The sequence below is a fragment of the Dreissena polymorpha genome, chromosome 3, assembly GCF_020536995.1.
Source record: "Dreissena polymorpha isolate Duluth1 chromosome 3, UMN_Dpol_1.0, whole genome shotgun sequence".
In the NCBI taxonomy this organism is placed as follows: domain Eukaryota; kingdom Metazoa; phylum Mollusca; class Bivalvia; order Myida; family Dreissenidae; genus Dreissena; species Dreissena polymorpha.
The window spans coordinates 103,472,287-103,499,958 of NC_068357.1; the positions used below are offsets into that span (position 1 = coordinate 103,472,287).

Below are 27,672 nucleotides of genomic sequence, written 5' to 3' on the forward strand. Positions count from 1 at the left end.
TGAAAACAACGTAAGAAGAATTCAAAAAGCTCGTTTTAGCTTCATAATAAGAAAATTGCAAATTTATTAAAATTTACATGTATATCACGATAAAACACGTTTATTTTTGCATGTTTTTATGCGAAAACAGACAAACATAAACACGTCTTTTTAACCTCAAAAACAGGCAAGTTTAAATTTTACAAATTTGCATTTTTTTATTTGCATGTTTAGGAAGGTAAAACGCGTTTATTTTGTATGTACAGATGGTTTTAACGTAAGAACAGTTCAATGTTCTCGATACTTTGCTGTGTTAGCATCATAATTAGAAAATAGCAAATTTGTAAAATTTGAATGCTTTTGAAGGTAAAAACACGTCTTTATGTTTGTGTGTTTTCGCATCTAAAAACTGCAAATTTCAAATTGTACAAATTTGCAACTTGTTAACTTTATTTCATTTTGATGTATTGATGACGGTAAAAATACGTTTATTTTGTGTGTAAATGTAAATGTATGTCTTTTGTACCGTTAAAATCAAGGAAAGTTCTAATTTTACAAATTTGCAAATTGTAAACTTCATTTTATTTGCATGATTTTAACAATATTTTTAGGACGGTAAAAATACGTTTATTTTAAGTGTTTTTTTGCATCTTAATAGATGTGCTTTTACCGTCACAAATATACAAAGATCAAATTTCACAAATTTTGCTTGCATGCCTGGTCAATTTTAAAACACAAGTATTTTGAGTGTAGCGATGAGTACATCGTAAAAACATTTCCAAAAAAAACATTTCCACAAACTCGATACTTTGCTGTTTTAGAATCATAATTAGAAATTTGCTAAATTTGAACTTTGCAGGCTTTTGGAGTTTTTTTGCATCTAAATAAACGTGTTTTACCCTCTAAAAACTGTAAAGTTCAAATTTTACAAATTTGCAATGTTTGAACATTTATTTCATTTTGATGTCTAGGACGGTAAAAACACGTTTATTTTATGTGTTTTGGCATCTCAATTTTTTGGCTTTTACCGTCAAAAAATCAAAGATCAAATTTACAAATTTGCAATTGTAAACGTCATTTTATTTGCATGTTTTTTAGACGGTGCCAAGCTGTCTCCCAAATAGTCGGGTCACCTGAAGGAGACTCCCGGACAGTCTACGACGGTGCCAAGACCGTTTGGGCACCAGCACTAGACTTCCGGACTACGACCGTCTGGACAGCGCGAGGAGACTCTCAGACAGTCTGCGACGGTGCCAAGACCGTCTAGACACCAGGAGGAGACTCAAAGACGGTGCCAGACAGTCTCCCAGACCGTCGGGGCCCCTGCAGGAGATTCCAAGACTGTCTGCGGTGTTGCTAAGACCGTCTCGGTACCTGCAGGAAACTCCCAGACTGTGCAAGACTGTCAAGACCTCGGGGTCCCTGCAGGAGATTCACAGACAGCCTGCGACGGTGCCAAGACATTCAGGGCACCTACAGGAGACTCCCACACGGTGCCAGACAGTCTCCAAGACCACCGGGGAACCTGCAAGAGCCTCTTTACAGTCTTCGGCGTTGCTAAGACCGTCTGTGCAGCAGCAGGAGACTTCCAGACAGTGCTCGACAGTTCCCCAGACCATCGGGGCCCTTGCATGATATTCTCAGACAGTCTGCAACGATGCCAATACCGTCTGGGCACCTGCAGGAGACACCCAGACGGTGCAAGAAAGTCTCCCAGACTGTCGGAGCACCTGCAGGAGACTCTCAGACAGTCTGCGACGGTGACCGTCTATGCCCTTGCAGGAGACTCACAGACGGTGTCAGAAGTCACCCAGACCGTTGGGGCACCTGCAGGAGACTCCCAGACGGAGCCAGACAGTCTCCCAGGTCGTCTGGGCATCTGCAGGAGACTCCCATACAGTTTGCGACGGTCCCAATACCGTCTGGACACCTGCAGAAGACTTCCAGACAAATCCAGACCGTCCCCCAGGCCGTCGCGGCACCAGCAGGAAACTCCCAGACAGTCTGTGACGGAGCGACGACCGTCTGTGCATTTGCAAGGGACTCCCAGACGGTGCCATACAGTCTCTAAGACGATCTGGGCACCTGCAGGCGACTCCCAGACAGAGACGATCTGGGCACCTGCAGGCGACTCCCAGACACTCTGTGACCCTGCCAAGACCGTCTGGGCACCAAAAGGAAACTCCCAGACGGTGCCAGGCAGTCTCCCAGACTACCGGGGCACCTGCAGTAGACGCCGAAACAGTCTACGACGGTACCTTTGAGCACCTGCTGAGACTCCAAGACGGTGCCACACTGTCTCCCAGACTCCGAGTCTGCGATGGTGCCAGGGCGTCTGGGTACCTGCAGGAGACTCCTAGACGATGCAAGACAGTATATTTATAATATAATACTGTGTTATTATCTTTCTTAAAATTAATTTAATTTGAAAAATGTTTCTTTTGCTTCAAGTATTATGTCGTCGTCGAAATGAGGCGTTACAATGCTGGTGCTTTTAAATAAAAAAAGTAATTTATTTTTACTTATTTCAATTTCAATAACATATTCACTGTTGTTGTTTTTTTCATATAAGAAGAATTTTAAACAACAAAAACAACTGAGCATATCACACAAATATAAATAAATAAGCGTTCGGAAATGCCATCAACGTGTTTGCAAATATCGTCATAAAATAACATAAACAATAAGGTAATCTGTACATAATTCATTTGTGAATTGACACTAATGAACGAAACTGTTTATTTTTTATGAATATAATTTCCATAAGCAATCGAAGTAACACATTTGGTTCTAATTGACAGCATACCTCTTGTTCCTCTTGCATCATTTATGCATCAAGCAGAAGGTGTTTTACTCCGACCCCATCATTCATTATCGAGTGAAGCCATTGTCTATCCCCCTCACCTATGCCAGGTTTTATGACCTTTATCAGGTTGTTAAATACATGTGTGATGTGTCACCGGATAAACGAAAAGAGGTAGATTTAAGATTAGAAATAAAAAATAATCTTTAATAAAACAATTGAGGGAAAAATCTGGTTGTCCGCTGACAAAAAAAATGTGCAAATTATTACGATGTCATCGATTTTACTGTTATTAAATTTTCAAGGTTATATAGGAAAATAAATTTACTGTGGTAACAGTTTGTAAACGATATTAAAGCTGTTTAATTAACTTAATCAATCATAATCAAAGGCAATTTAAGAAACGAATTGACAAAACAATACAAAAAAATATCAACCAAGTACTCATCATTAACACCTTTATGCCAGAATTTTTTAATAAAATGATTTTCGGATTTTTTTTTCTAAGAGTGTCGGGTAGGAGGAGCTAAAAAATAAGATGGGTGACCAAATATGCACTCATACTAAGCAACCGCAGTAATTTTTCCAAACATGTTGATTTTCTAAATGATCTTAACCAGACAGTAGGTCTTGATTTGTAGTTTTTAAATCAATTCGAATTTTGAAAATATCTTTACTGGTTCAAATGTTATGCAATTTAATGTTTTCACTTGTCCAAAATTAACTTTTTGGTGATTTTTTGCTGAGCATTTTAATTATAGTACCTGTGCGTTGAACAAAATAACTTTGTTTGCTTTCATTTGAATTTATTATTTTTGTTTCAATTGTTTCATTTGGTTGAAACTTGCCATCTCTATGTATTTTTTCCACTTTTTGCATTAAAATACTTTATCTCAACAAACAACAAATAAGCTATTGAGGTTAAAAAAGAAACATTTAATAGTTTATTGTCCAGGAAAAAATCAATACCGCTGACAAACACAAACAACATAATAAAACCCTTTTGCTCTTAAATGTATTAAACAACAGTAATGTTACTTGCAATACATGTGTTGTTTAAAAGAACAATTTCTTCTAGAGATTGAACAATATGTCATAATGTTCATAATTTGGAAAAAAAACAACACCGTCGTCCTGAGGTAATGCACTCTGGCAGGTCGAAAACATCGAGAATGAACTTTCTCTCTACAGTCTGTGTATCCTCTCTGATAGGCCATACCAACACTCCTGCTTTTCTTTCTTGCAGAATTAGTTTATTTCGATTACCGGAATAAACCCCCTTCGGAAGAAACCCCCTTCCCTAAAAACGGCATAGCGGAAGAAACCCCCTTTCACATTTTGCATACGCGGAAGAAACACCCTCGTTAGTTTTGCATAGGCGGAACAAACCCCCTTCGAGTTTTCAGACAGGCGGAATAAACCCCCTGCGTGTTTTCAGACAGGCGGAATAAACCCCCTTCGTAAGTGTTAAGTCTTTCCCGCAAAAATATTTCAACGTTGTGGTAATATTTACATTCGGAAGTGTGTTTCGTTTTAAAAACGCGTTAATACCAACTTACGGGAGTGTGTTTCGGATTTACAGTAAAGAAATGTACCGGCCGTTTGTTCACAAGTTGTTAATGAAGTTGTTAATGATACACACTAAATATTCAATCTGTGAAACTCAAACATCGTTATCGTGATAATTGAATGAAGGTGCGAAAATCTGATTATAGGAGTGTACCGGCCGTTTGTTCACAAGCTGTGAAGAATTAATCAAGATGGTCATAAAACGAATAATGTATGAATGGGGGAAAGAAATATTATTGAAAGATAAAATAGACAAAAATAGAATGAAATATATTAACATTTATGTACAAAGATCAAGCAAGCATATACTAGAAAACATTAAACAAATTGTTGTTGCAAAAAAAGGACACGCATTTAATGATAAAACAGGCATATATTTACATTTATTTACTAAGATCTCAAACAAGCATATATTAAAACGCAATTCTAGTAAACAATTTGTTGTTGAAAAAAGACACGCATTTATTAACGATAAACAGGCATATATTTACATTTATTTACAAAGATCAAATTATTCCCTAAAATCACACAATTATAGCCGAATGCTAATGTAATTAAAAAACTGTACATAACTTCACACGAGCCGCAAAGGCGCCGATCATGATACAACTTCTCATCATTATCTACAATAGCCGGTACATTAAAGTACCTTTTATATAATTAAATAAAGGTGCGAAAATCTATTTCCAAACTGTTATATGCTGATGAGATGCTCGTGTGAATTTGTCTTGCACTCCTTTCAGTAAGATTATACCATTTTATATGCGTTAACTTGTACTAGATTGATAAAAATAACAAAAACACAAAATTAGCGCCCAGAGCCGATAGTGACGAAGATATTTCGTACATATTTTCCTACAATAACCGAAGCATTCGTCTTAAAAAAAAATTGAATCATGCAATCATGCTTCCCGGGAACTTTCTGAAAATGAAAGTGAATTTCTGTAAACAATTACCGTGCGTTTGAATGTAACTAAATCGTCTGAAAGGGGGTTTGTTCCGTTATGGAAGGGGGTTTCTTCCGCCTATGCAAAACTAGCGAGGGGGTTTCTTCCGCCTATGCAAAACTAGCGAGGGGGTTTCTTCCGCGTATGTAAACTATGAAAGGGGGTATCTTCCGCCCTGCCGTTTTTAGCGAAGGGGGTTTCTTCCGGAGGGGGTTTCTTCCGTACACCGTTTATTTCCATTGTTCAACGAGTCAAGTTTTTGCAATGTTCACAGCTGATGCCAAGTGCCTGACATGTTGGACCAGGGAATTTCATTTTGATACAACTGCACATTTTATCCTGAAAAAATAAAAATAAAATAATTAATTTATTTTATTTGGACATTGATGTTTTGAAATCGTTTTAAAAACCGTTGATTTTGCGATTTTTGAACTTTTGGTACGAACCAGTCCGGAACAAAACGAAATTCGTTATTTCAGTATTGTTTATTTTTTATGTTTTACGTATCCATCTTCATTTTTTTTTTATAAGCAAACTTTTAATAAATTGCGTATCTAAAAAATAGTTTCAACAAGTAAAATATTTTGGAATCACGTTAGTCCAAAATATGGACCAACGTGAACCACTATTCTGGTTCCCGTTGTACTAATACTTTAGTACAGGGGCAGGTAATCCAGACTACGTGAACCACCTGTGGAGGCAGAGGGTAGATTGGTTACCTCCCCTTATGGTCTCTTCTAGTATAAGGGAGACCACTGCGAAGGAGATTGACGATTTTAATGATAATTGTCCGAGAGTTCCCGATTGAGTCGATGTAACACGATTGTAAAATCGTTTGATATCTAGTATATTTCCGTATAAAAAATGGCAGCATCCATGCAACAAGTGCCTACAGGACAGCAGCCGCAACCCCAAGCTGCAAAAGATATCGAGATTGACCCTATCGTGAAAGTAAAACAAGCATTGCTTCCAAGATTGAAAGAGTCAATTGTGGTAAATTAGCCATTTGTAAAGGGTATTACCGGTGCATTAAAGGGGCCGTCCAACAGATTTTGGCATGTATTGAAGCATGCCATTAAATGCTTAATATTGATAAATTTAAACATTTGACATAAAAATCTCCAGCAAAAAAACAACAAGAATACAATTTAAAAAAAAGTAACCCTCAACAGGGCTCGAACCACTGACCCCTGGAGTCCTGGATTAAAAAGTCTCCCGACTAGACCACTCGACCATCCATGCTCATGCTTTCTAAGAGGCTATAGGGGATGTATTTTTTACCTACGTGAGCAATCCTTGTTTCCCAAAATATAACTACAACAACAGAAATTTCCAAATTATACAATCATTTCGCGTCGCCCGACGCTTCGCTTTATAATTTTCAGGTTTTCAAATCGTCAAAAGATGCATATAGAGTGGTGGCATCTAATTGCGAACGTACATCTAATACTGAACACTTTACACTAATCGCTATTTTCAAGCTGCTTAAAACCTTGACACCGGTGACGTCATATTTTGTGACATAATGATTTTTCTTTGACCTCTAACAGCGAGTACACAACTAAGTCTTTTTCGAATTTTATGACATTGATTAAATATCTCTGTTTCGTTTTCAGTTTTTTACGGCGATCTAAATTTTGACACTCCATGTTCATAAGAGTATTTTGTGTGTTTTTGCTTATATTAATTTGATTTTTTTTAAACAATGACATCACATGTTATTGTACGGAATGTGAGGAGAGTAAATAGCATTCGATTAGGTATAATGTTGAAGTTATAAAGGTGTTCGGTAATACAATCACTCCAAATGGTTGGGGAATCTATTACCGAATTTTTGTTTTGAATGATGTTAGTTTTGAAAATAAAGCTATCTTAACACAATTTAACTCAATAAATATAGATTCAGGGGGTTTTGAGCACTGTCTGCGCCTCTGGAAAACGGAGGCATTCCCAAAGCAAACGGACCCGATCCCAAACCGAAATTATAAAAAAAGTTACCAATTTCCAAAAAAAAAAGTATTTTTTTTAGAAAGAAGTGTCTTATGACTTTGATTAGATTATTAATGTTCCAACTCGTCCAGCTGATGTGTATCATACCAACAAGCACTGCTGTGGTTGAGCAAGGATTCAGCACCATGAACGTGCTGTGCTCCCCATTAAGCAGCACATTCACACAAACCAAACTTACTCATCTGGTGCTTACCTGCAGGTCTGAAAGTCTAGACCTGAATGACAAAACATTGGAGGAGCTGTGTGATGCTTTCAAAAACAGAAAGCAGAGAAAAATTATGCAGTAACTTGTGTGACTAACCAGTGTTTGTTTTGGTCAAAAGTATCTGCTATAAGTTTTTGACTGTACAGTTCTTATCTCAGAGTGTAACTGTATCTGAAAAACAAAATTGCAGTACTTGAATAAACGTTGAACAGTCCAAATATTGCATGTATTTATATTAAGAAGACAAAATAACAAATAAAAACAAATGTATTTGTTAAACCACTGACTTATTTTAGAATGAAAAATTCACAATGTTTTCCCAAAATGAGCCGTTTCATTAGCAAAAATTCCTAAAATGGGCAATTTTGTAAAAAAATAATTCCCAATTTAGTCAGACTCCTTTTCCCAAAATAAGCAGAAAAAACATTGAGATTTAAACACATAAGATCTATTTTATATACAATCCATATTAAGCTGCTATATTAAAATCTAGCACACATAATTTTTTAAACCTTAAATAGTTTTAGAAATAACGCGAACTATTCTTGAAATTACAGACATGAGTCGGCAGATTGGTGCAAAGAAGCGTCAAAAGTTTGATACTTACACCCTAGATAAGGTTGTAGAATCGGTAAAAAGTAAAAGCATCATCTTGAATCATGCAGCTGCTGAGTATGGCATACCAAAAACTACGATACATGACCATCTGAAAGGGAAGTATAACAATCATTCTTGTGGGGTAAAGCTTGTTCTCTCTCTGACAAAGGAAAAATGTATTGTGCAGTGGGCTGGCGGTATGTCTCGCATTGGCTACGGACGCACCCATCAAGAGCTTGCTTCAACAGTAAAGAAGATTCTTGATGCAGATGGTCGTCCTAATCTGTTTAAGGACAACAGGCCTGGAAAACGATGGCTCAAGGGTTTTTTCAAACGCAATCCCGAATTAAGTCTGCGAACTACAATCCAGATAGGGAAGGAACGCGCCCTTGTCACACGAGAAAAGGTAATGAAATGGTTCATGGACTTCAGTTACTACATTGATGTTGAACTTGGTGACAGTGACCTCCTTAAAGACCCATCCAGGATCTATAATGCTGACGAGAGCGGGTTTGCCCTATGTACCAAGGGAAACCAGGTAATTGGTTGTCGTGGAGCACCGGTAGTCTACCATTTCGCAAACAGCGACAAGTCACCTCTTACAGTCATGGCAGCTGTAAGCGCAACAGCACACTATATACCGCCAATGATTATTTATACTGGTCAACGATTCACGTACAACCCCCTCGAAGGATTTGAAAATGCAGCATTTGGAAGATCTGAAAACGGCTGGATTGACTCCGAGGTGTTTGCGACGTGGCTGAAGGACGTATTTGTACCCTCGATAAATAAAAGGCAAGTAAAGAAGCCAGTGCTCCTCCTTCTTGACGGTCACAAGACCCATGTCACCATGCAAGCGTCTGACATCTGCAGATCCAACTTAATAGAACTGTATTGTCTACTTGAACATGCTTCCCATGTCATTCAGCCGTTGGATTTGCGTTTGTTTGGGTCACTGAAGCGCAATTGGAAATAGTCTGTTAGTGAATGGCAGCTTAAAAATATTGGTTATGTCGTTACAAAGCGCACATTTGCCTCTGTGTTTCGCAAGGCTTGGGCCGCAGTACTTCCGTGGATGTTGCCGTCAATGGCTTTAAGGAAGCCGGACTATTTCCTTTCAACCCCGACGTTGTATTATGTTCTGTTAAACTGGACCCAAGCAACATTTACACCAGCGCTGAGGACACTGATACAGAAATGGGTGCAGCTCAACCCACGGTTTCGCCTGATGCCGGCAATTCAGACTTACCGCACATTTCTGCTAATGCAGTTCAAACCTCAGTTGCCTCTTATTCCGGAAACGCAGACGTACCGCATAGTTCTGATGAAATGATCCAAGGGGCACCATGTGAACCAAAAGAATCGACAACTGAGTCTCGCTCAGATGTAAACCCCGCATCGCAATCACCGATGAGAAAAATATTAGTCAAACCAAAAGTACAAGAAACAAAGAATAACAAAGTGAAACATACACCGCTACCCAAAGCTGTAACTGGGGCTAAGTTTCGTGAAATTCTTGAACAGGAACATCTAGATAAGGAGGCCGAGGAAAAGGCCAAAATGGAGCGCCAGGCAGATCGGGAATGGAAACGCAATGAGACGGTCACTGCTACGCTTGTGAGCGTTTATATGATGTGTACATTGAGTGCACAATGTGTTATGGAAGGTTTCATATGGAATGTGTCGAAGATGACTACCTGGATGATGTGCCTTGCAAGTGCAAATACTGTTGAGTCTTCATCCTCGGTGTTTGCTCTAAAACTTTAATGATGTTTTTGTGAATGAAATTACTGTTTTATGATAAGAAATGTTGATTAATCACCAATAAATTACTATTTTATGATAAGAAATGTTGTATTAATCACCAATGAATTACTATTTTATGATAATAAATGTTGTATTTATCACCAATAAATTACTATTTTATGATAATAAATGTTGTATTTATCACCAATTAATAAAAATATTACAAAAATAGATCTTATTTCAGGTGAGAGATGTTGTGTTTTTTTTTAACTGTGAAATGTTCGGTAATAGAATCATCTAAATTTGGTAAAAGATGCTGTGTTCGGTAATACGATGCAAAACTCGTAGACGTTTATTACGGATGAATCGTTGCATTTCAAAAGACCTACATAAAAGCAAAATAAAGTATATACTTCAATTACAATTAACGTTTTCTTGCGTTGTGTCATCTAATACCGAACATTGTAATTTTTGGCTTAAGTGTTCGGTAATAGGTGCCACCACTCTAATGGATATTTAAGAGCATGGTAAATGGTCAGTATTACTATATCCTCAAAAATATCAGAACAAAAAACGAAAATTTGTGAATCTGAAACAACTTTTTTGAAATTTTGTCAATTTACCAATCTGTTGGACAGCCCCTTTAACATTTAGAACACTATTATTATTCAAAATAACTTGTAACATAAAACATGTATGGTAGTTTCTTGTTGAGTCATGGGTTCTTTTAGAGTCTTGGTTATAGAGATCGTGTGAAATTACGTGATAGAACGTTACGTTCCAACATTATGCAGTTGTTAGGAAAAAAGTTTTGACCAGGTCACCATCGTTTTTCTGATAAAAAATGCGACAAAAACAGATACAAGATACAAGAATGTCAAGAAGATTTATTTTATGTCGAACATTATAAACAATGAACATAAGCTAATAGCTTTTTTCCCGACAAACAAAAGAATACAATAACAAATAATAGCAGCTGTAAAATGAAAGCACATAAGAAGATATTGAGATCAAACATCAGGGGTTTTCAATCTTATATAACAGAGGCCTATTAAAGGCCGCTTCCCAATTGAATTTTTTTTTAAATCATGCAGTTTTTCCCAAAATCCTAACTTAATCAGCTTTTTCATTTCCCAAAGCAGTAATTTTAGCGAGAATTTTTCTCAAAATAAGCAATTTCTTTCCAAAATCCATAGGCTAGGGCCTTTTCCCAATGAAGCGAGGAAAACCCCTGAACATGCATAGCAAGACATAATAAATATAACACAATGACATGCTTAAATACATATAATCAAATATTATATCATCACTGGCTATTAGAAGACAATATATTATATTGTTATTATCACATTAAGCATACATTACTCACAAGTGGATAAGAATAAGGGACAGTAACTAGTATTAAATGAAAGGTAAGGTGCTGTAAAGTAGTATAACAATGTAAAAAAAATGTTATTTTTTTTAAAGACTAAAATGATTGTCAGGGGAAGCAACTAGGTATCTAGCGTATCTTTAATTACTCTGAATTTCTATATTCCATTGACTAAAAGGGCCATAGCCTACATGGATATAATAACAAAAGAACATAAACACAAACATCATGCAACTGGTAAGAAATAATATTAAACTAGGCTAATAAAACATACATATAAAACAAAAGCAACTCAGATAAAATAATAAGACTACATGTAACTACATCAGGTAACTACATCAGTTATAAAACACAAGCAGAAGCAAAGCATAGTAAGATAAAAACATGAGAAATGTTTTAACGTAAAAATGAGAAAGCAAATAAATGTGGAGCATGCACTACAGGCGACATTGAGAACATTAATTTTACATTTTGGGTGCAGACCAGTGTCCTGAACTGGTTAAAGTTGTCCTGGCGCCTAATATCTGGGCGGAGACTGTTCCACACTCGGGCAGCCTCAAAACCAAAGGAATTTTGTCCATACCTTGTGGTCCGCACTGTAGGCACCTCTCATATGATCATACCTGCAATTGTAAGCAGATGATTTGAATTTTTCTAGATCTTGAATATATGGTGGGGATATTTTATGCAGGCATTTGAAATTCTTCTATGGCAATGTTTTGTAACCTGTTCAAGTGAAGAGTTTGGAGTTTAACCTTTTCTAGGAGACTTTCATATGATGATGTGTTATCATTGTAGATAATGCGCATTAGGCTCTGTACTGGAGTTTTTCGAGCCTGTTTGTGTTGGCTTTGCTGAAAAAATGCCACACTATAGGACAGAAATTAAAGTTTGACTTTATAAAAGACTTAAATATAGTAAGCCTAGTGGGGACATTAAGGAACTTGCTTAATCTCAGCAGGACATTTAACTGTTTAGCCGCTTTTTGGCACATTTTGGAGATTTGGGCATCAAAATTAAGAAGATCTCAACGCCAAGTAGCTTGACCTGTTCGTCACATTGTATGATATTTCCACTAATATCGAAGGACTTAATTTTTGCATTAAATTTAACCCCTACTGAGATAGCTTGAAACTTCTCAGGGTTAGCTCGCATTTGATTGGATTTAACCAAGTCTATGAGAATTCTAGGTTAATATTGTTTTTCATTAGAGCTCTTATCAAATATTTCCTCTTTTATAAATTGTTCATATAGTGTTCCTTAGTAACACACAATCGTTTATTTATGATTATTTTCCATATTACATCGTCTGTTGAAATTTTTTCACAAGAAATTAACCTCCTCTGCAATGTCAGTTTTAAGGCTATTTATAGATATGCAAATATTGAAATTGGAAAAGCCAATCAGAATACACGGCTAAACAAGAAAACATTTTCAAGATGGCAGTTTGACACTATCAAGACAATCATTTATTTATTATTATTACTGAAGATAAACATTTGGAAAAAATCAACAAATGTAAAGAACAAATGTTAATAATTATGTTTATAATGATTCATAGTCATAAATTTATAAAAGAAGCTTAAAAACTAGTACTCACATAATGCAGCCTTACGCGCTGAAGGACTTACAACTTTGGAAATACACACACACACACAAGGTTACAAAATAAAACGGTGTTTATTTCCGAAATGCAATCCGTGGACATCGATTGGTTTACTTCAGCAGTAAACACATCAGCATGACGTGTGCCAATTGTAAATCACCAATATTAATTGTTCACCACATGGCCTGGATTAAGACTTGATAATATCCGTTTAATGTATGGACCAATCATGACTTGTTGAAATCAATTTAATCAAAGATGAGTCTGCTTAAATACGTAGCTGGAGCGAAGCCTGGCAAGAAACCGCCCACTACATATCGTAAGTCAACAAATGACTAGGAAAAATCACAGAAATGTGAATTTCAAGAAAAGTGGATAAAAAACTATCCTTGGCTGAAATACGAAAATAATGTTATATTTTGTTCAGTGTGTCGCATACAGTCGCTGTAAACCAAAACGCATGAGTCCCTAGCCTTTGTAAAAGGCACCGACAATTTTAAGCTTGATTTTAAACTTCTGGAAAATAACTATCGGGTTGCTTAATTGTTTTACAGGATGACAGTGATGATGAGATGAACGAAGAAGTTGTTTATCACATGTGAAAGAGTTATGGTTAACAAGAGGGCCTGAAAGGCCCAAAGACGCTCACCTGAGATAACAAGATATTATTGGGACAAATCTTCTGACCAAGTTTCATGATTTCAGTTAAAATACACAGGAGGTTCTTCATACTAAAATTCAAATAACCAAAAGCATATTAATCCTAAGTGATTAGCTAGAAATAAGGGTTTGATGTTTTGAAATGTTATTGAATAATATTGCTACATACATGTATAAATATGTATGATCTGTGTGTCATCATATAACATACATTTAACTGTTGTTTTTTTGCATTATTTTCTTATGCAAAGATTTAGTAAAAAATGCGTGGTCTATAATTAATTTTGATTGCAAATATTATACATTTTATAATCTTCACATACTGTGAAAAGCATGAGATGCATAAAATATTTAAAATACGTTGAAAGGCTAAAAAATATACTCAACCATCTGGACAAGTACAACGTATTAACATACCTTTATCATGGCTTTGCTCAGGATACTCTTGTGAAACTTACTTGTTGTGACAGCTTATGACCTGCTCTGATACCAGAACAAACAAGTTGACACCATTATCCTCGATTTCTGTAAGGCCTTCAACATCATGCCCCACCAATGCCTACTGCTGAAGCTTGATAACTACTCAACTGGATATCACACTTCCTCACACAACGTGAAATGTGCATGGTGGTTGAAGGAGAGTCCCGTAACACTGCTGTAGGTCTGTCGGTTCACAAGGCACAGTGTTAGGGCCCCTGCTGTTTCTCTGTCATAATTATGATCTAAATTTGATTTATGTACCAGAAAGAGTGAAATCCCACAAATGTATATAGCCATCAACTCAATTAAAGACCACAGAATCCTACAAGAAGACCTTGAAAATCTACAAAAATGGGCCCAGGATTGGGGAATGCGGTTTAATCCAGGAAATGCTATGTCTTCCGTTCAAAATCAAAATCTCCCTTCTTCTACACCATTGACAACACAATTCTCAAAATGTCCAAGAGAAACAATACTTAGGTATTACTTTCTCCAATGACTTGAAATGGCAAACCCACATCTCAAACATAACAAAACGGGCCAACTCTATACTAGGCTCCCTGAGACGTAACCTCAGATACTGCCCCCAAAGCTGCCGGCAAACCGTATACCAAGCGCTCATCCGTTCTAAACTCGAGTATGGAAGTGTAGTGTGGGACCCATACCAGTAAGGCGACATAGACAAGCTAGAGGGAGTCCAGTGATCTGCAAAACGCTTTTATCACTAAGGATTACAATTCCAGACAAGATGGATGTGTATCAGCCATGCTGGATAACCTAAACCTCCCCACACTACAAGAGAGGCGAGTACGCCACCAGAGGTTGATGTTCTTGTACAAGGTAGTGGAAGGGCATGTACCGGCTATCAATATTGATCACTATTTGCATTGATTAAGACGGAAACGCTAATTTAGGGCTAAGAAGTTTTAAGACTACACCCACTAAATATAGTGTTAAAATTGGTGAACAATAGCTCTAAGTGCTTCCAGCCTCTACACACAGTGATAATTTTTATGCCCCCCTTCAAAGAAGAGGGGGTATATTGTTTTGCACATGTCGGTAGGTCGGTCCGTCCATCCGTCCACCAGATGGTTTCTGGATGATAACTCAAGAACGCTTACGCCTAGGATCATGAAACTTCATAGGTACATTGATCATGACTGGCAGATGACCCCTATTGATTTTGAGGTCAAAGGTCAAGGTCACAGTGACTCGTTCTTGGATGCAGTTTATGCTTCCAAAGGACCACATTTGCAGATTATATTATGTACTGGTGTTGTGGGGTCTATCTACCAGGGCTAGTGCTGTCCCAAAATTTCTTTGAGCCAACCAGTTTTTTGTTTTTCGGTGTGCGAAAACTGGTTTGAAAATAATTATATATACATGTACTATCAACTTGTTATGCGCCCCTTCGAAGAAGAGGGGGTATATTGTTTTGCACATGTCGGTCCGTCGGTCTGTCTGTCCACCAGATGGTTTCCGGATGATAACTCAAGAACGCCTAGGCCTAGGATAATGAAACTTCATAGGTGCATTGATCATGAAAGGCAGATGACCCCTATTGATTTTCAGGTCACTAGGTCAAGGTCACAGTGACTCGAAACAGTAAAACGGTTTCCGGATGATAACTCAAGAATGCTTACGCCTAGGTTCATGAAACTTCATAGGTACATTGATCATGACTGGCAGATGACCCCTATTGATTTTCAGGTCACTAGGTCAAAGGTCAAGGTCACAGTGACTCAAAATAGTAAAATGGTTTCTGGATGATAACTCAACAATACTTACGCCTAGGATCATGAAACTTCATAGGTACATTGATCATGACTGGCAGATGACCCCTATTGATTTTCAGGTCACTAGGTCAAAGGTCAAGGTCACAGTCACTCGAAACAGTTAAATGGTTTCCGGATGATAGCTCATGAATGCTTACGCCTAGGATCATGAAACTTCATAGGTACATTGATCATGACCGGCAGATGAACCCTATTGATTTTCAGGTCACTAGGTCAAAGGTCAAGGTCACAGTGACTCGAAACAGTTAAATGGTTTCCGGATGATAACTCAAGAATGCTTACGCCTAGGATCATGAAACTTCATAGGGACATTGATCATGACTGGCAGATGACCCCTATTGATTTTCAGGTCACTAGGTCAAAGGTCAAGGTCACAGTGACTTCAAATAGTAAAATGGTTTCCGGATGATAACTTAAGAATGCTTAAGCCTAAGATCATGAAACTTTATATGTACATTGATCATGACTGGCAGATCGGGTCACAATTTACAAACCAGACTGTCCAATGATGACAAAAAATTACAAGGCAGTTTTCAAATCACGGACCTCAAATTATAACAAGGACAAAAACATAAATAATACCAATGGAACTCATCCTCTTTATCTATTGGGTTACAACATGTTCAATAATGTTCTTTACAAGTGATATTAATATGGGAGTATGCCCGAATTCTCAATAGATTGGCTAATGCCCCTCGTAAGTCCTACAGAGTTTTAAGAAAAAAAATGTATTCAATGTTTACTTTGATTTTTAGCTCACCTGATTGCTCAGGTGAGCTTTTTGTGACCGGTCTTTGTCCGTCGTCTGTCCGTCCGTCCACATTTGTTAGTAAACACTTTAGAGGCCACATTTATCGTCCGATTTTCTTGAAACTTGGTCAGAAGCTTCGTCCCAATGAAATCTCGGTCGAGTTCGAAACTGGGCTGTGCCGGGTGAAAAACTAGGTCACTAGGTCAAAAAAACAAACAAACTTGTAAACACTGTAGAAGTCACATTTCATGCCAAATCTTCATGTAACTTTGTCAAAATGTTGGTCTTAATGATATGTTGGTTGAGTTCAAAATAGGTTCCAGTCCGTTCAAAAACATGGCAGCCAGTGGGCAGGGCAGTTTTCCTTATTTGGCTATAGAGAAACCTTGTAAACAATCTAGAAGTCACAATTTTTGCCCAATCATCATGAAAGTTGGTCAAAACATTGGTTTTATTGATTTCTCGGATGAGTTCGAAAATGGTTCAGATCGGTGAAAAAACATTGCCGCCAGTGGGCGCGGCATTTTTCTCTATATGTATATAGTGAAAACATGTGAACACTCTAGAAGGCACATTTTTGGCCCAACTTTCATGAAATTTGGTCAGAACATTTGTTTCTTTGATATGAGATTAATGTTTGAAAATGGTTCCTGTCAATTGAAAAACATGGTTGCCAGAGGGACGGGGCAGTTTTCCTTATATTTATATAGTGAAAAGGCTGGTAAACAATAATGAATTAAGGTCATGTAACATGCTAGACAACTCTTCTAAATATTGCATTTAAGTTTACAGTAGTTACTCCCGTTTGACTATTAATGTTTTCATAATAATACAGTTTAGTTGTGTGTATCATTTATGTGTTAAATGTTATTCGAGGTTCGATGTTGTTTTTTTTAGCTCACCTGATTGCTCAGGTGAGCTATTGTGACCAGTCTTTGGCCGTCGTCCCTCCGTCCGGCCGTCCACATTTGTTCTTAAACACTCTAGAGGGCACATTTCTTTTCCGATCTTCATGAAACTTGGTCAGAAGCTTTGTCCCAATGATATCTCGGTCGAGTTTGAAACTGGGTCATGCCGGGTCAAAAACTAGGTCACTAGGTCAAAAAAAAGAAAAACCTTGTAAACACTGTAGAAGTCACATTTCATGCCCAATCTTCATGAAACTTTGTCAAAATGTTTGTCTTAATGATATGTTGGTTGAGTTTAAAAGTGGTTCTGGTCTGTTGAAAAACATGGCCGCCAGTGGGCGGGGCAGTTTTCCTTATTTGGCTATAGAGATACCTTGTAAACACTCTAGAGGTCACATTTTTTGTCCAATCTTTATGAAACTTGGTCAGAAGATTTGTCCCAATGATATCTTAATGGAGATGGAAACTCGGTCATGCTGGGTCGGACGAATTCGAAAATGGTCCAGATTCGGTGAAAAACATGGCCACCAGTGGGCGGGGCATTTTTCTCTGTATGTATATAGTGAAAACATGTGAACATTATAAAAGTCACATTTTTGCCCAATTTTCATGAAATTTGGTCAGAACATTTGTTTTCTTGATACGAGAGTTGAGTTAAAAAATGGTTCCGGTCAGTTGAATAACATGGCTGCCGGTGGGGGGGGGGCAGTTTTCTTATATTTATATAGTTAAAAAAGCTTTTGAACACTCTTTTTGCCCAATCATCATGAAACTTGGTGAAATGATTTGTTTTATATATATCTCAGATGAGTTTGCAAATGGTCCCGATCGGTCAAAAAACATGGCCGCCAAGGGGGGGGGGGCAGTTTTCCTTATGTGACTAGAGAGAAACCTTGTGATCGAACACTATAGAATTCTCATTTTTTGCTTTATCATCGTGAAACTTAGTCAATACATTGGTTTTAATTAGCTTTACTGGCCGAAGGCCTGAAGAGCTTATGTCATGGCGTGGTTTCTGTCGTCCGTGCGTGCGTTAGACCTTTTCTTGTTTACGCGATAAAGTCCACAGTTTTCATCTAATTCTTTTCAAACTTGTTCAGTGTCTTTATATTAATGAGGACTCGAGCCCTATTGAAAATGGGTTACATCAGAGTAAAAAGTCCAGAATTATCTCCCCTTGAATTTGAGAAAATTGTGAAATAAGGCTTGTTTACGCAATAAAGTCAATAGTTTTCATCCAATTCTTTTCAAACTTGTTCAGTGTCTTTATATTAATGAGGACTCGAACCCTATTGACAATGGGTTACATCAGAGTAAAAAGTCCAGAATTATCTCCCCTTGAATTTTAGAAAATTGTGAAATAAGGCTTGTTTACGCAATAAAGTCCACAGTTTTCATCCAATCATTTCCCAACTTGCACAGTGTCTTTATCTGAATGATGAGTCAAACCCTATTGAAAATGAGCAATATCGGAGTTATAAGTCCAGAATAATCTCCCCTTGAATTTGAGAAAAAAATAAAATTCTTTAACATTTTGCCATATCTTTTGCAATATTGAAGATAGCAACTTCATATTTGGCATGCATGTGTATCTCATGGAGCTTTACATTTTGAGAGGTGAAAGGTCAAGGTCATCCCTCAAGGTCAAAGGTAAAAAAAATAAAATCTAAGCGGCACAGAAGGGGACATAGTGTTTCCGACAAACACATTTCTTGTTTGTTTACATATAAAGTTCTATCCTTTTGAAACTTCAACGGATGTTTTATGTCATCAAGGTCCAGAACCCCATTGGAGAGTTAAGAAAATTTGTCCAACTTATTGTTGAAAAGGAGCCATTTGAAGTTAAAATTTTACGTTTCTTCTTGTTTATGCGATAAATTTCCCATTTTGGGTCTGTTTATTTAAAACTTACTTAGATTGTTCATACTATCAAGGGCTTGAGCCCTATTGATTCCAGCCAGTAGAGCAATTCAGGCCCTCATGGGCCTCTAGTTGATTTCTCGGACAAGTTGTAAAATGGCTCAGATCGGTGAAACACACTTTTTAGCTCACCTGATTGCTCAGGTGAGGTTTAAGAATTGGTCTTTGTCTGCTGTCCGTTCGACCACAATTAGTTTGTAAACACTCTAGCATTCACACTTCTCAGGCATTATTTATGAAAGTTGCTGAAAGATCTCGGGTCAAGTTTGATAATGAGCAAAATCACATAATTAATGCCATAATTATTGCCCTTAAATTAACCAAATTTTCATTATATTACACAAAATCCGTGTAAACACTCTGGAGGTCACAATTTTGTTTCAGATTTTATGAATCTTTGTCATAATATTTATTTTTGTAAACAAAGTTTGATGTTTGGTAAGGGGGTTCAACTCAAAATATAGGTCACCAGGTATAATCTTACAAAAACAAAAACACTCCATACGCCAGAGTTTTGGTTCAATAGTGATGAAACTTGACCAGGATGTTTGTCTGGACAATATCTAGGTCAAGTTTGACGTTTGGTAAAGATTAAATGAACCGACTCCTCTCAGGTGAGCGAACTAGGGCCATCTTGGCCCTCTTGTTTTCTTTCACTGTAATACTTGCAACTTCAGGTAATTAAAAAGAACAGTTTTTTTTAGTTTGTAAAGACTATGGTCATTTAAATACACATGTACTAAAAAAACATTACTCCATGACATTTGAACATAAACTTTTATTGTTAACTGTTCATTTATCACTCTCTTACATTTTTAGCTCATCTATTTTTTTAAATAAAATTATGAGCTATTGTCATCACCTTGGCGTCGGCGTCGGCGTCCGGTTAAGTTTTGCATAAGGTCCACTTTTCTCAGAAAGTATCAATGCTATTGCATTCAAACTTGGTACACTTACTTACTATCATGAGGGGACTGGGCAGGCAAAGTAAGATAACTCTGGCGTGCATTTTGACTGAATTATGTGCCTTTTTATACTAAGAAAATTGAAAATTTTGGTTAAGTTTTGCGTTTAGGTCCACTTTTTTCAGAAAGTATCAATGCTATTGCATTCAAACTTGGTACACTTACTTACTATCATGAGGGGACTGGGCAGGCAAAGTTAGATAACTCTGGCGTGCATTTTGACAGAATTATGTGCCCTTTTTATACTTAGAAAATTGAAAATTTTGGTTTAGTTTTGTGTTTAGGTCCATTTTATTCCTTAAGTATCAAAGCTATTGCTTTCATACTTGCAACACTTACTAACTATCATAAGGGAACTGTGCAGGCAAAGTAATGTAACTCTGACTGGCATTTTGACAGAATTATGTGCCCTTTTTATACTTAGAAAATTGAAAATTTGGTTATGTTTTGTGTTTAGGTCCACTTTATTCCTACAGTATGAAAGCTATTGCTTTCATACTTGCAACACTTATTAACTATCGTAAGGGGACTGTGCAGGCAAAGTTATGTAACTCTGACTGGCATTTGGACGGAATTATGGGCCCTTTATACTTAGAAAATTGAAAGTTTGGTTAAGTTTTGTGTTTTGGTCCACTTTACCCCTAAAGTATCATAGATATTGCTTTCATACTTGGAACACTCGCAAACTATCATAAGGGTACAGTAAAAGGACAAGTTGCATAACTCTGGATGTCATTTTTACGGAATTATGGCCCTTTTTTGACTTAGTAACTTTGAATATATGGTTAAATTTTGTGTTTCGATCCACTTTACTACTTAAGTATCAAGGCTATTGCTTTCAAACTTCAAATTCTTTCATGCTATCATGAGGTTACTGTACCTGGCAAGTTGAATTTTACCTTGACCTTTGAATGACCTTGACTCTCAAGGTCAAATTATTAAATTTCTCTAAAATTGCCATAACTTCTTTATTTATGATTAGATTTGATTGATACTTTGACAAAACTACTCTTACCTGACATACCACAATAGACTCCACCCAAACCATCGCCCGTGCCCTCTCTCCCCCCCCAAATCCCCCCCCCTATTTTTTTTTTTTTAACATCATCTCACCACCACACCCTCACACTATACCCCCCCCCCCCACCCCTACCCCTCCCCAAATATTTTTTTCAAACGGTTAAAAAACAAAACTATTTATTTTGATTATTTTATGTTTGAAATACCGTCCAACCATCGCACCCAAGAATCCCCCCCCCACTCCCCCTCCTCCCACCCGAATCCCCCCCCCCTAATTTTTTTTTTTTTTTTTTTTTTTTTTTTTTTAAGATCATCTCACAAATTACCACCACACCCTCACACTATACCCCCCCCCCCCCCCACCTCACCCCCCCATTTTTTTTTTTTGAAACGGTTAAAAAACACAAATATTTATTTTTATTATTTTATGTTTGAAATACCGTCCAACCATCGCACCCAAGAATCCCCCCCCCCACCCCCCCCACCCCCCCCACCCCCCCCACCCCCGATTTTTTATTTCCTTTTTTTTTCGCATTTTTGGTAGATAATGTAATAAATGTCCACACCCCCACACAATGCACCCCTCTTCACTCCACCCCTCCCTCCTTTGTGATTGAAAATGAGAGTCCCTTCACCTTTAAAAAGAAAATAGATGAGCGGTCTGCACCCGCAAGGCGGTGCTCTTGTTTAACATTTACTATTTCTGTTTACTGTTCATTGAGCAAGATATCACTTCAAGTCTCTAAAAGGTGCTTCCAAAGATTCTTTAAACTCCTCCCCGAAAGGACAAAGGACAGTATGTAACTTTTTTGCAGGCAAAACAACTGTAAATATTTTAACATAATATGTAAAAAAAAACATTACTCACCACATTAATACTGACAACCAATCAAATCAAATTTTGCCTTAAAAGTTCATGTATATTGTTAATACCATACAATTAATTGATTGTAAATTAGACAAAACAACTCATATAGAAATAAATTTGAATGGCTTGAATTATATTTCTGATTTTAAATGGTTTGCTAGTTGCACAGATAATTTGCATAATCATAATTATTGAAATATTTTTAAAATAAAATAAATGATTATGATATAGATGAGCATGTGTAAACAAAAAGACAGAGAATATGAGTAAATACCTCAAATAAAATATGTTAAGACAGCTTATGACTTTGGAAGGAAATGCAGTCTTTCCAAGCCTGCTTATTACGTAATATAAATTCATGTCCAGCAAAAGATGTTTTCTTGGTTACTAATCTCTTTTGAGTACATTGACATGTTGATGACTGTATCAGACTCTTTTAGTCATTTGCTGTTATACGTTGTGGTGCGCAAGAGAGATATGTCTGATATGTTGAATCTTTTCAGGTGTAATAGTAGTTGGCACTCCATCCATGGTCCATATCGTCATATGGCAACCAATATCTTAAAATAGACAATTATCTTATATACATAAAACCTATTCATTACAGTGTAGTCATAAGAATTTTAATGGTTGGTATAATTCACTTTTTACACAATTGTAAAGTTATTAGAAATTACAAGTTCAGCAGCTGCTGCACAGTGACAATAATTACGTGGTATGTCAGGTGTTGTGTACCATACAATATCAATCTGCATTTAAAATAAAACAAATACCTCAAACATCATCAAATACTTATTAATGTATTGCTTTTACAGCTGTATTGCTAAAGTAGTTTAATTATCCACACAGTTCTTCAATAAATCAACATCAATATACTTTTCCCCATCCACAATAAGAATTGTTTATTCAGTGTATTGTTTATTATTAAAAAATATAGGTAAATATATAATGTGCGCTGGCAAAAGTGAATATGTGCACACATACTCTCTATTATGTGCACATATCAAAACAATTAGTGAGCATGTGAAAGCAATTTGAGCGCACATGAAAGCAATACGTCGGCACGTGTATTGAACAAATATTTCCTTTTTGAAAAAAAATTATGAGCTATTGTCATCACCTTGGCGTCTGCGTCGGCGTCTGCGTCGGCGTCGGCGTCCGGTTAAGTTTTGCGTTTAGGTCCACTTTTCTCAGAAAGTATCAATGCTATTGCATTCAAACTTGGTACACTTACTTACTATCATGAGGGGACTGGGCAGGCAAAGTTAGATAACTCTGGCGTGCATTTTGACTGAATTATGTGCCCTTTTTATACTTAGAAAATTGAAAATTTTGGTTAAGTTTTGCGTTTAGGTCCACTTTTTTCAGAAAGTATCAATGCTATTGCATTCAAACTTGGTACACTTACTTACTATCATGAGGGGACTGGGCAGGCAAAGTTAGATAACTCTGGCGTGCATTTTGACAGAATTATGTGCCCTTTTTATACTTAGAAAATTGAAAATTTTGGTTAAGTTTTGTGTTAAGGTCCATTTTATTCCTTAAGTATCAAAGCTATTGCTTTCATACTTGCAACACTTACTAACTACCGTAAGGGGACTGTGCAGGCAAAGTTATGTAACTCTGACTGGCATTTGGACGGAATTATGGGCCCTTTATACTTAGAAAATTGAAAGTTTGGTAAAGTTTTGTGTTTTGGTCCACTTTACCCCTAAAGTATCATAGATATTGCTTTCATACTTGGAACACTCGCAAATTATCATAAGGGTACAGTAAAAGGACAAGTTGCATAACTCTGGATGTCATTTTTACGGAATTATGGCCCTTTTTTGACTTAGTAACTTTGAATATATGGTTAAATTTTGTGTTTCGATCCACTTTACTTCTTAAGTATCAAGGCTATTGCTTTCAAACTTCAAATACTTTCATGCTATCATGAGGTTACTGTACCTGGCAAGTTGAATTTTACCTTGACCTTTGAATGACCTTGACTCTCAAGGTCAAATTATTAAATTTCTCTAAAATTGCCATAACTTCTTTATTTATGATTAGATTTGATTGATACTTTGACAAAACTACTCTTACCTGACATACCACAATAGACTCCACCCAAACCATCGCCCGTGCCCCCCCCCCCAACCCCCCCCCCCTATTTTTTTTTTTTTTTAAGATCATCTCACAAATGACCACCACACCCTCACACTATACCCCCCCCACCCCACCCCCTCCCCAATTTTTTTTTTAAACGGTTAAAAAACAAAACTATTTATTTTGATTATTTTATGTTTGAAATACCGTCCAACCATCGCACCCAAGAATCCCCCCCCCACCCCCCCCTCCCCCCACCCGAATCCCCCCCCCCCCCTATTTTTTTTTTTTTTTTTTTTTTAAATCATCTCACAAATTACCACCACACCCTCACACTATACCCCCCCACCTCACCCCCCCCCCCCCCATTTTTTTTTTATGAAACGGTTAAAAAACACAAATATTTATTTTTATTATTTTATGTTTGAAATACCGTCCAACCATCGCACCCAAGAATCCCCCCCCCCACCCCCCCCACCCCCCCCCCCCCCCCCGATTTTTTTTTTCCTTTTTTTCGCATTTTTGGAAGAAAATGTAATAAATGTCCACACCCCCACACAATGCACCGCTCTTCACTCCACCCCTCCCTCCTTTGTGATTGAAAATGAGAGTCCCTTCACCTTTAAAAAGAAAATAGATGAGCGGTCTGCACCCGCAAGGCGGTGCTCTTGTTATTATATGTTTTTGTACTCTGACTTTTGCATAAAAAAACCAGTTACGGAAAGTGGGGTACTGTGCTCAGCAGGTATGAAAATGGGAGTTAATTTTTTAATTTTGATGCATATATTACAAATGCCTGTTATAAGCATCCCTGGTGTGTACGCAAGGTAAACTATGATGATTCCACCTTTCAATGAAACCTGCTGAAAAACCTTGTATATGACTTAAAAATGCCCATACAATGAACTGTGTCCATTGTAAACAAACACGCACTTGCGTATAAAGTCTTCAATACCTTTTTAGCTCACGTGAGCACAACATGCTCATGGTGAGCTTTTGTGATCGCCTTTTGTCCGTCGTTTGTGGTACGTCCTCCGTTGTTCGGCGTCAACATTTGCCTTTTTAACTCTCTATAGAGGCCACATTTATTGTCAAATCTTCATGAAATTTGGTCAGAAGATTGGTCTTAACGATATCTTGGATGAGTTTGAATATGGTGACGTTTGCTTGAAAAACATGGCTGCCAAGGGGCGGGGCGTTTTTCCTTATATGGCTATATATGGCTATAGTAAAATCTTGGTTGAAAACATGGCCGCCAGGGGGCGGGGCATTTTTCCTGATATGATAGTAAAACCTTGTTAACACTCAAGAGGCCACATTTATGTTCCGATCTTCATGAAACTTGCTCAGAAGATTCGTCCCAATGATATCTTGGATGAGTTCAAAAATGGTATCATTTGCTTGAAAAACATGGCTGCCAAGGGGCAGGGCATTTTTCCTTAAATGGCTATATATGGCTGTAGTAAAATCTTGGTTGAAAAACATGGCCGCCAGGGGGCGGGGCATTTTTCCTTATATGATAGTAAAACCTTGTTAACACTCTAGAGGCCACATTTATTTTCTGATCATCATGACACCTTCTCAGTAGATTCGTCCCAATGATATGTTGGATGAGTTCAAAAATGGTAACATTTGCTTGAAAAACATGGCTGCCAGAGGGCGGGGCATTTGTCCTTAAATGGCTATATATGGCTATAGTAAAATCTTGTTAACACTCTAGAGGCCATATTTATTGTCCAATCTTCATGAAACTCGGTCAGAAGATTCATCCCAATAATATCTTGGACAAGTTCAAAAATGATGCTGAATGGTTGAAAAACATTGCTGCCAGAGGGCGGGGCATTTGTCCTTATATGGCTATAGTAAAACCTTGTTAACACTCTAGAGGCAACATTTATTTTCAGATCTTCATGAAACTTGGTCAGAAGATTTGTCCCAATAATAACTTGTTATCTCAGGTGAGCGACTTTGGGCCTTTTAAGACCTCTTGTTAAATATTGATAATGCCTCTACAGTATTTACACTGAGGTTAAATGGATATCAGTAGATAGTCTTATGCATAAGGATAATGTCAAATAACAATGGTAAATATACAAATATTTCAAAAGTTCGCAAGAAAACATTGAAAAATCAGCCGTTCGATGTCATGGTGAACACCTATTTTTCTCACTTACGCCACCCAAGTTACTTGCATACCATCTACCCCCTGACAGGTAAGACTAAAATCTATCCTATTAAATAGGGGAATACAAGATTTCATCAAACCATTGCATTGATATCACAAAAAACTGTTCATGATGTCTTTCAGAATTTGATGAATATATCGGGGAAAATACTGCGCCAGAATGTGATGTCAGAAGAAAACTAGTAAGTTATTTTTTGAAATGTAAGATCTGTATAACTATTCATACAGAATTATAATTATTATGATTCTATTCATCAGCAATGTGTGAGTTGGAACCCTAAAATTGGGCTCATGTGTTCATGATTCATGTTCCTGGGTGCAAAAAGGTACCATGTATCGGAAATTAGAAGTCACATGGTACCTTTTTGCACCAATTGAATTCAGGGATGGAAATTAGTGGTTGTCCGTAAGTCCAGGGCCAGTAGATTTTGGCCTGGACAACCAATATGCAAAAGTTGGTAGTCTGGATGGGCAACTAGCTTTTTATGCCCCCGGTAGGGTGGCATATAGCAGTTGAACTGTCCGTCAGTCTATCCGTCTGTCAGTCCATCCGTCCGAAAACTTTAACATTGGCCATAACTTTTGCAATATTGAAGATAGCAACTTGAAATTTGGCATGCATGTGTATCTCATGAAGCTGCACATTTTGAGTGGTGAAAGGTCAAGGTCATCCTTCAAGGTCAAAAGTCATAAAATACAATCCATGGGAAGTAATAAGCTATAAAGGGAGATAATTTCTAAAATTGCCAAATGATATATTGACATTTTATTTCAAAGCAGCGCAAAAGAGGGCATTGTGTTTCTGACAAACACATCTCTTGTTTAAGTTTTTAGCTCATCTATTTTTTGAAAAAAAATTATGAGCTATTGTCATCACCTTGGCGTCGGCATCTGCGTTGGCGTCGGCGTCCGGTTAAGTTTTGCGTTTAGGTCCACTTTTCTCAGAAAGTATCAATGCATTAAAACTTGGTACACTTACTTACTATCATGAGGGGACTGGGCAGGCAAAGTTAGATAACTCTGGCGTGCATTTTGACAGAATTATGTGCCCTTTTTATACTTAGAAAATTGAAAATTTTGGTTAAGTTTTGTGTTTAAGTCCATTTTATTCCTTAAGTATCAAAGCTATTGCTTTCATACTTGCAACACTTACTAACTATCATAAGGGGACTGTGCAGGCAAAGTTATGTAACTCTG

General features: G+C 37.2%; 1 protein-coding gene and 1 long non-coding RNA gene across 2 annotated transcripts in view; one reads left to right on the forward strand and one right to left on the reverse strand.

The window, feature by feature from the left end:
• Nucleotides 1-3,713: 3,713 nt before the first annotated feature.
• Nucleotides 3,714-6,127, reverse strand: LOC127872941 (uncharacterized). The gene is made up of 2 exons (XR_008045846.1): nucleotides 6,018-6,127; nucleotides 3,714-5,637 (listed from the first exon to the last, which is right to left on the reverse strand). It is a non-coding gene; the product is annotated as an uncharacterized LOC127872941 (long non-coding RNA).
• LOC127872919 (mediator of RNA polymerase II transcription subunit 29-like) overlaps nucleotides 6,080-27,672 on the forward strand; it is a 57,250-nt gene continuing 35,657 nt past the window's right edge. The window contains exons 1-2 of the mRNA XM_052416458.1: nucleotides 6,080-6,291; nucleotides 26,599-26,657. Of these exons, the coding sequence (XP_052272418.1) occupies nucleotides 6,163-6,291; nucleotides 26,599-26,657 (188 nt within the window). The 5' untranslated portion in view covers nucleotides 6,080-6,162. The remainder of the gene's footprint in view (nucleotides 6,292-26,598; nucleotides 26,658-27,672) is intronic.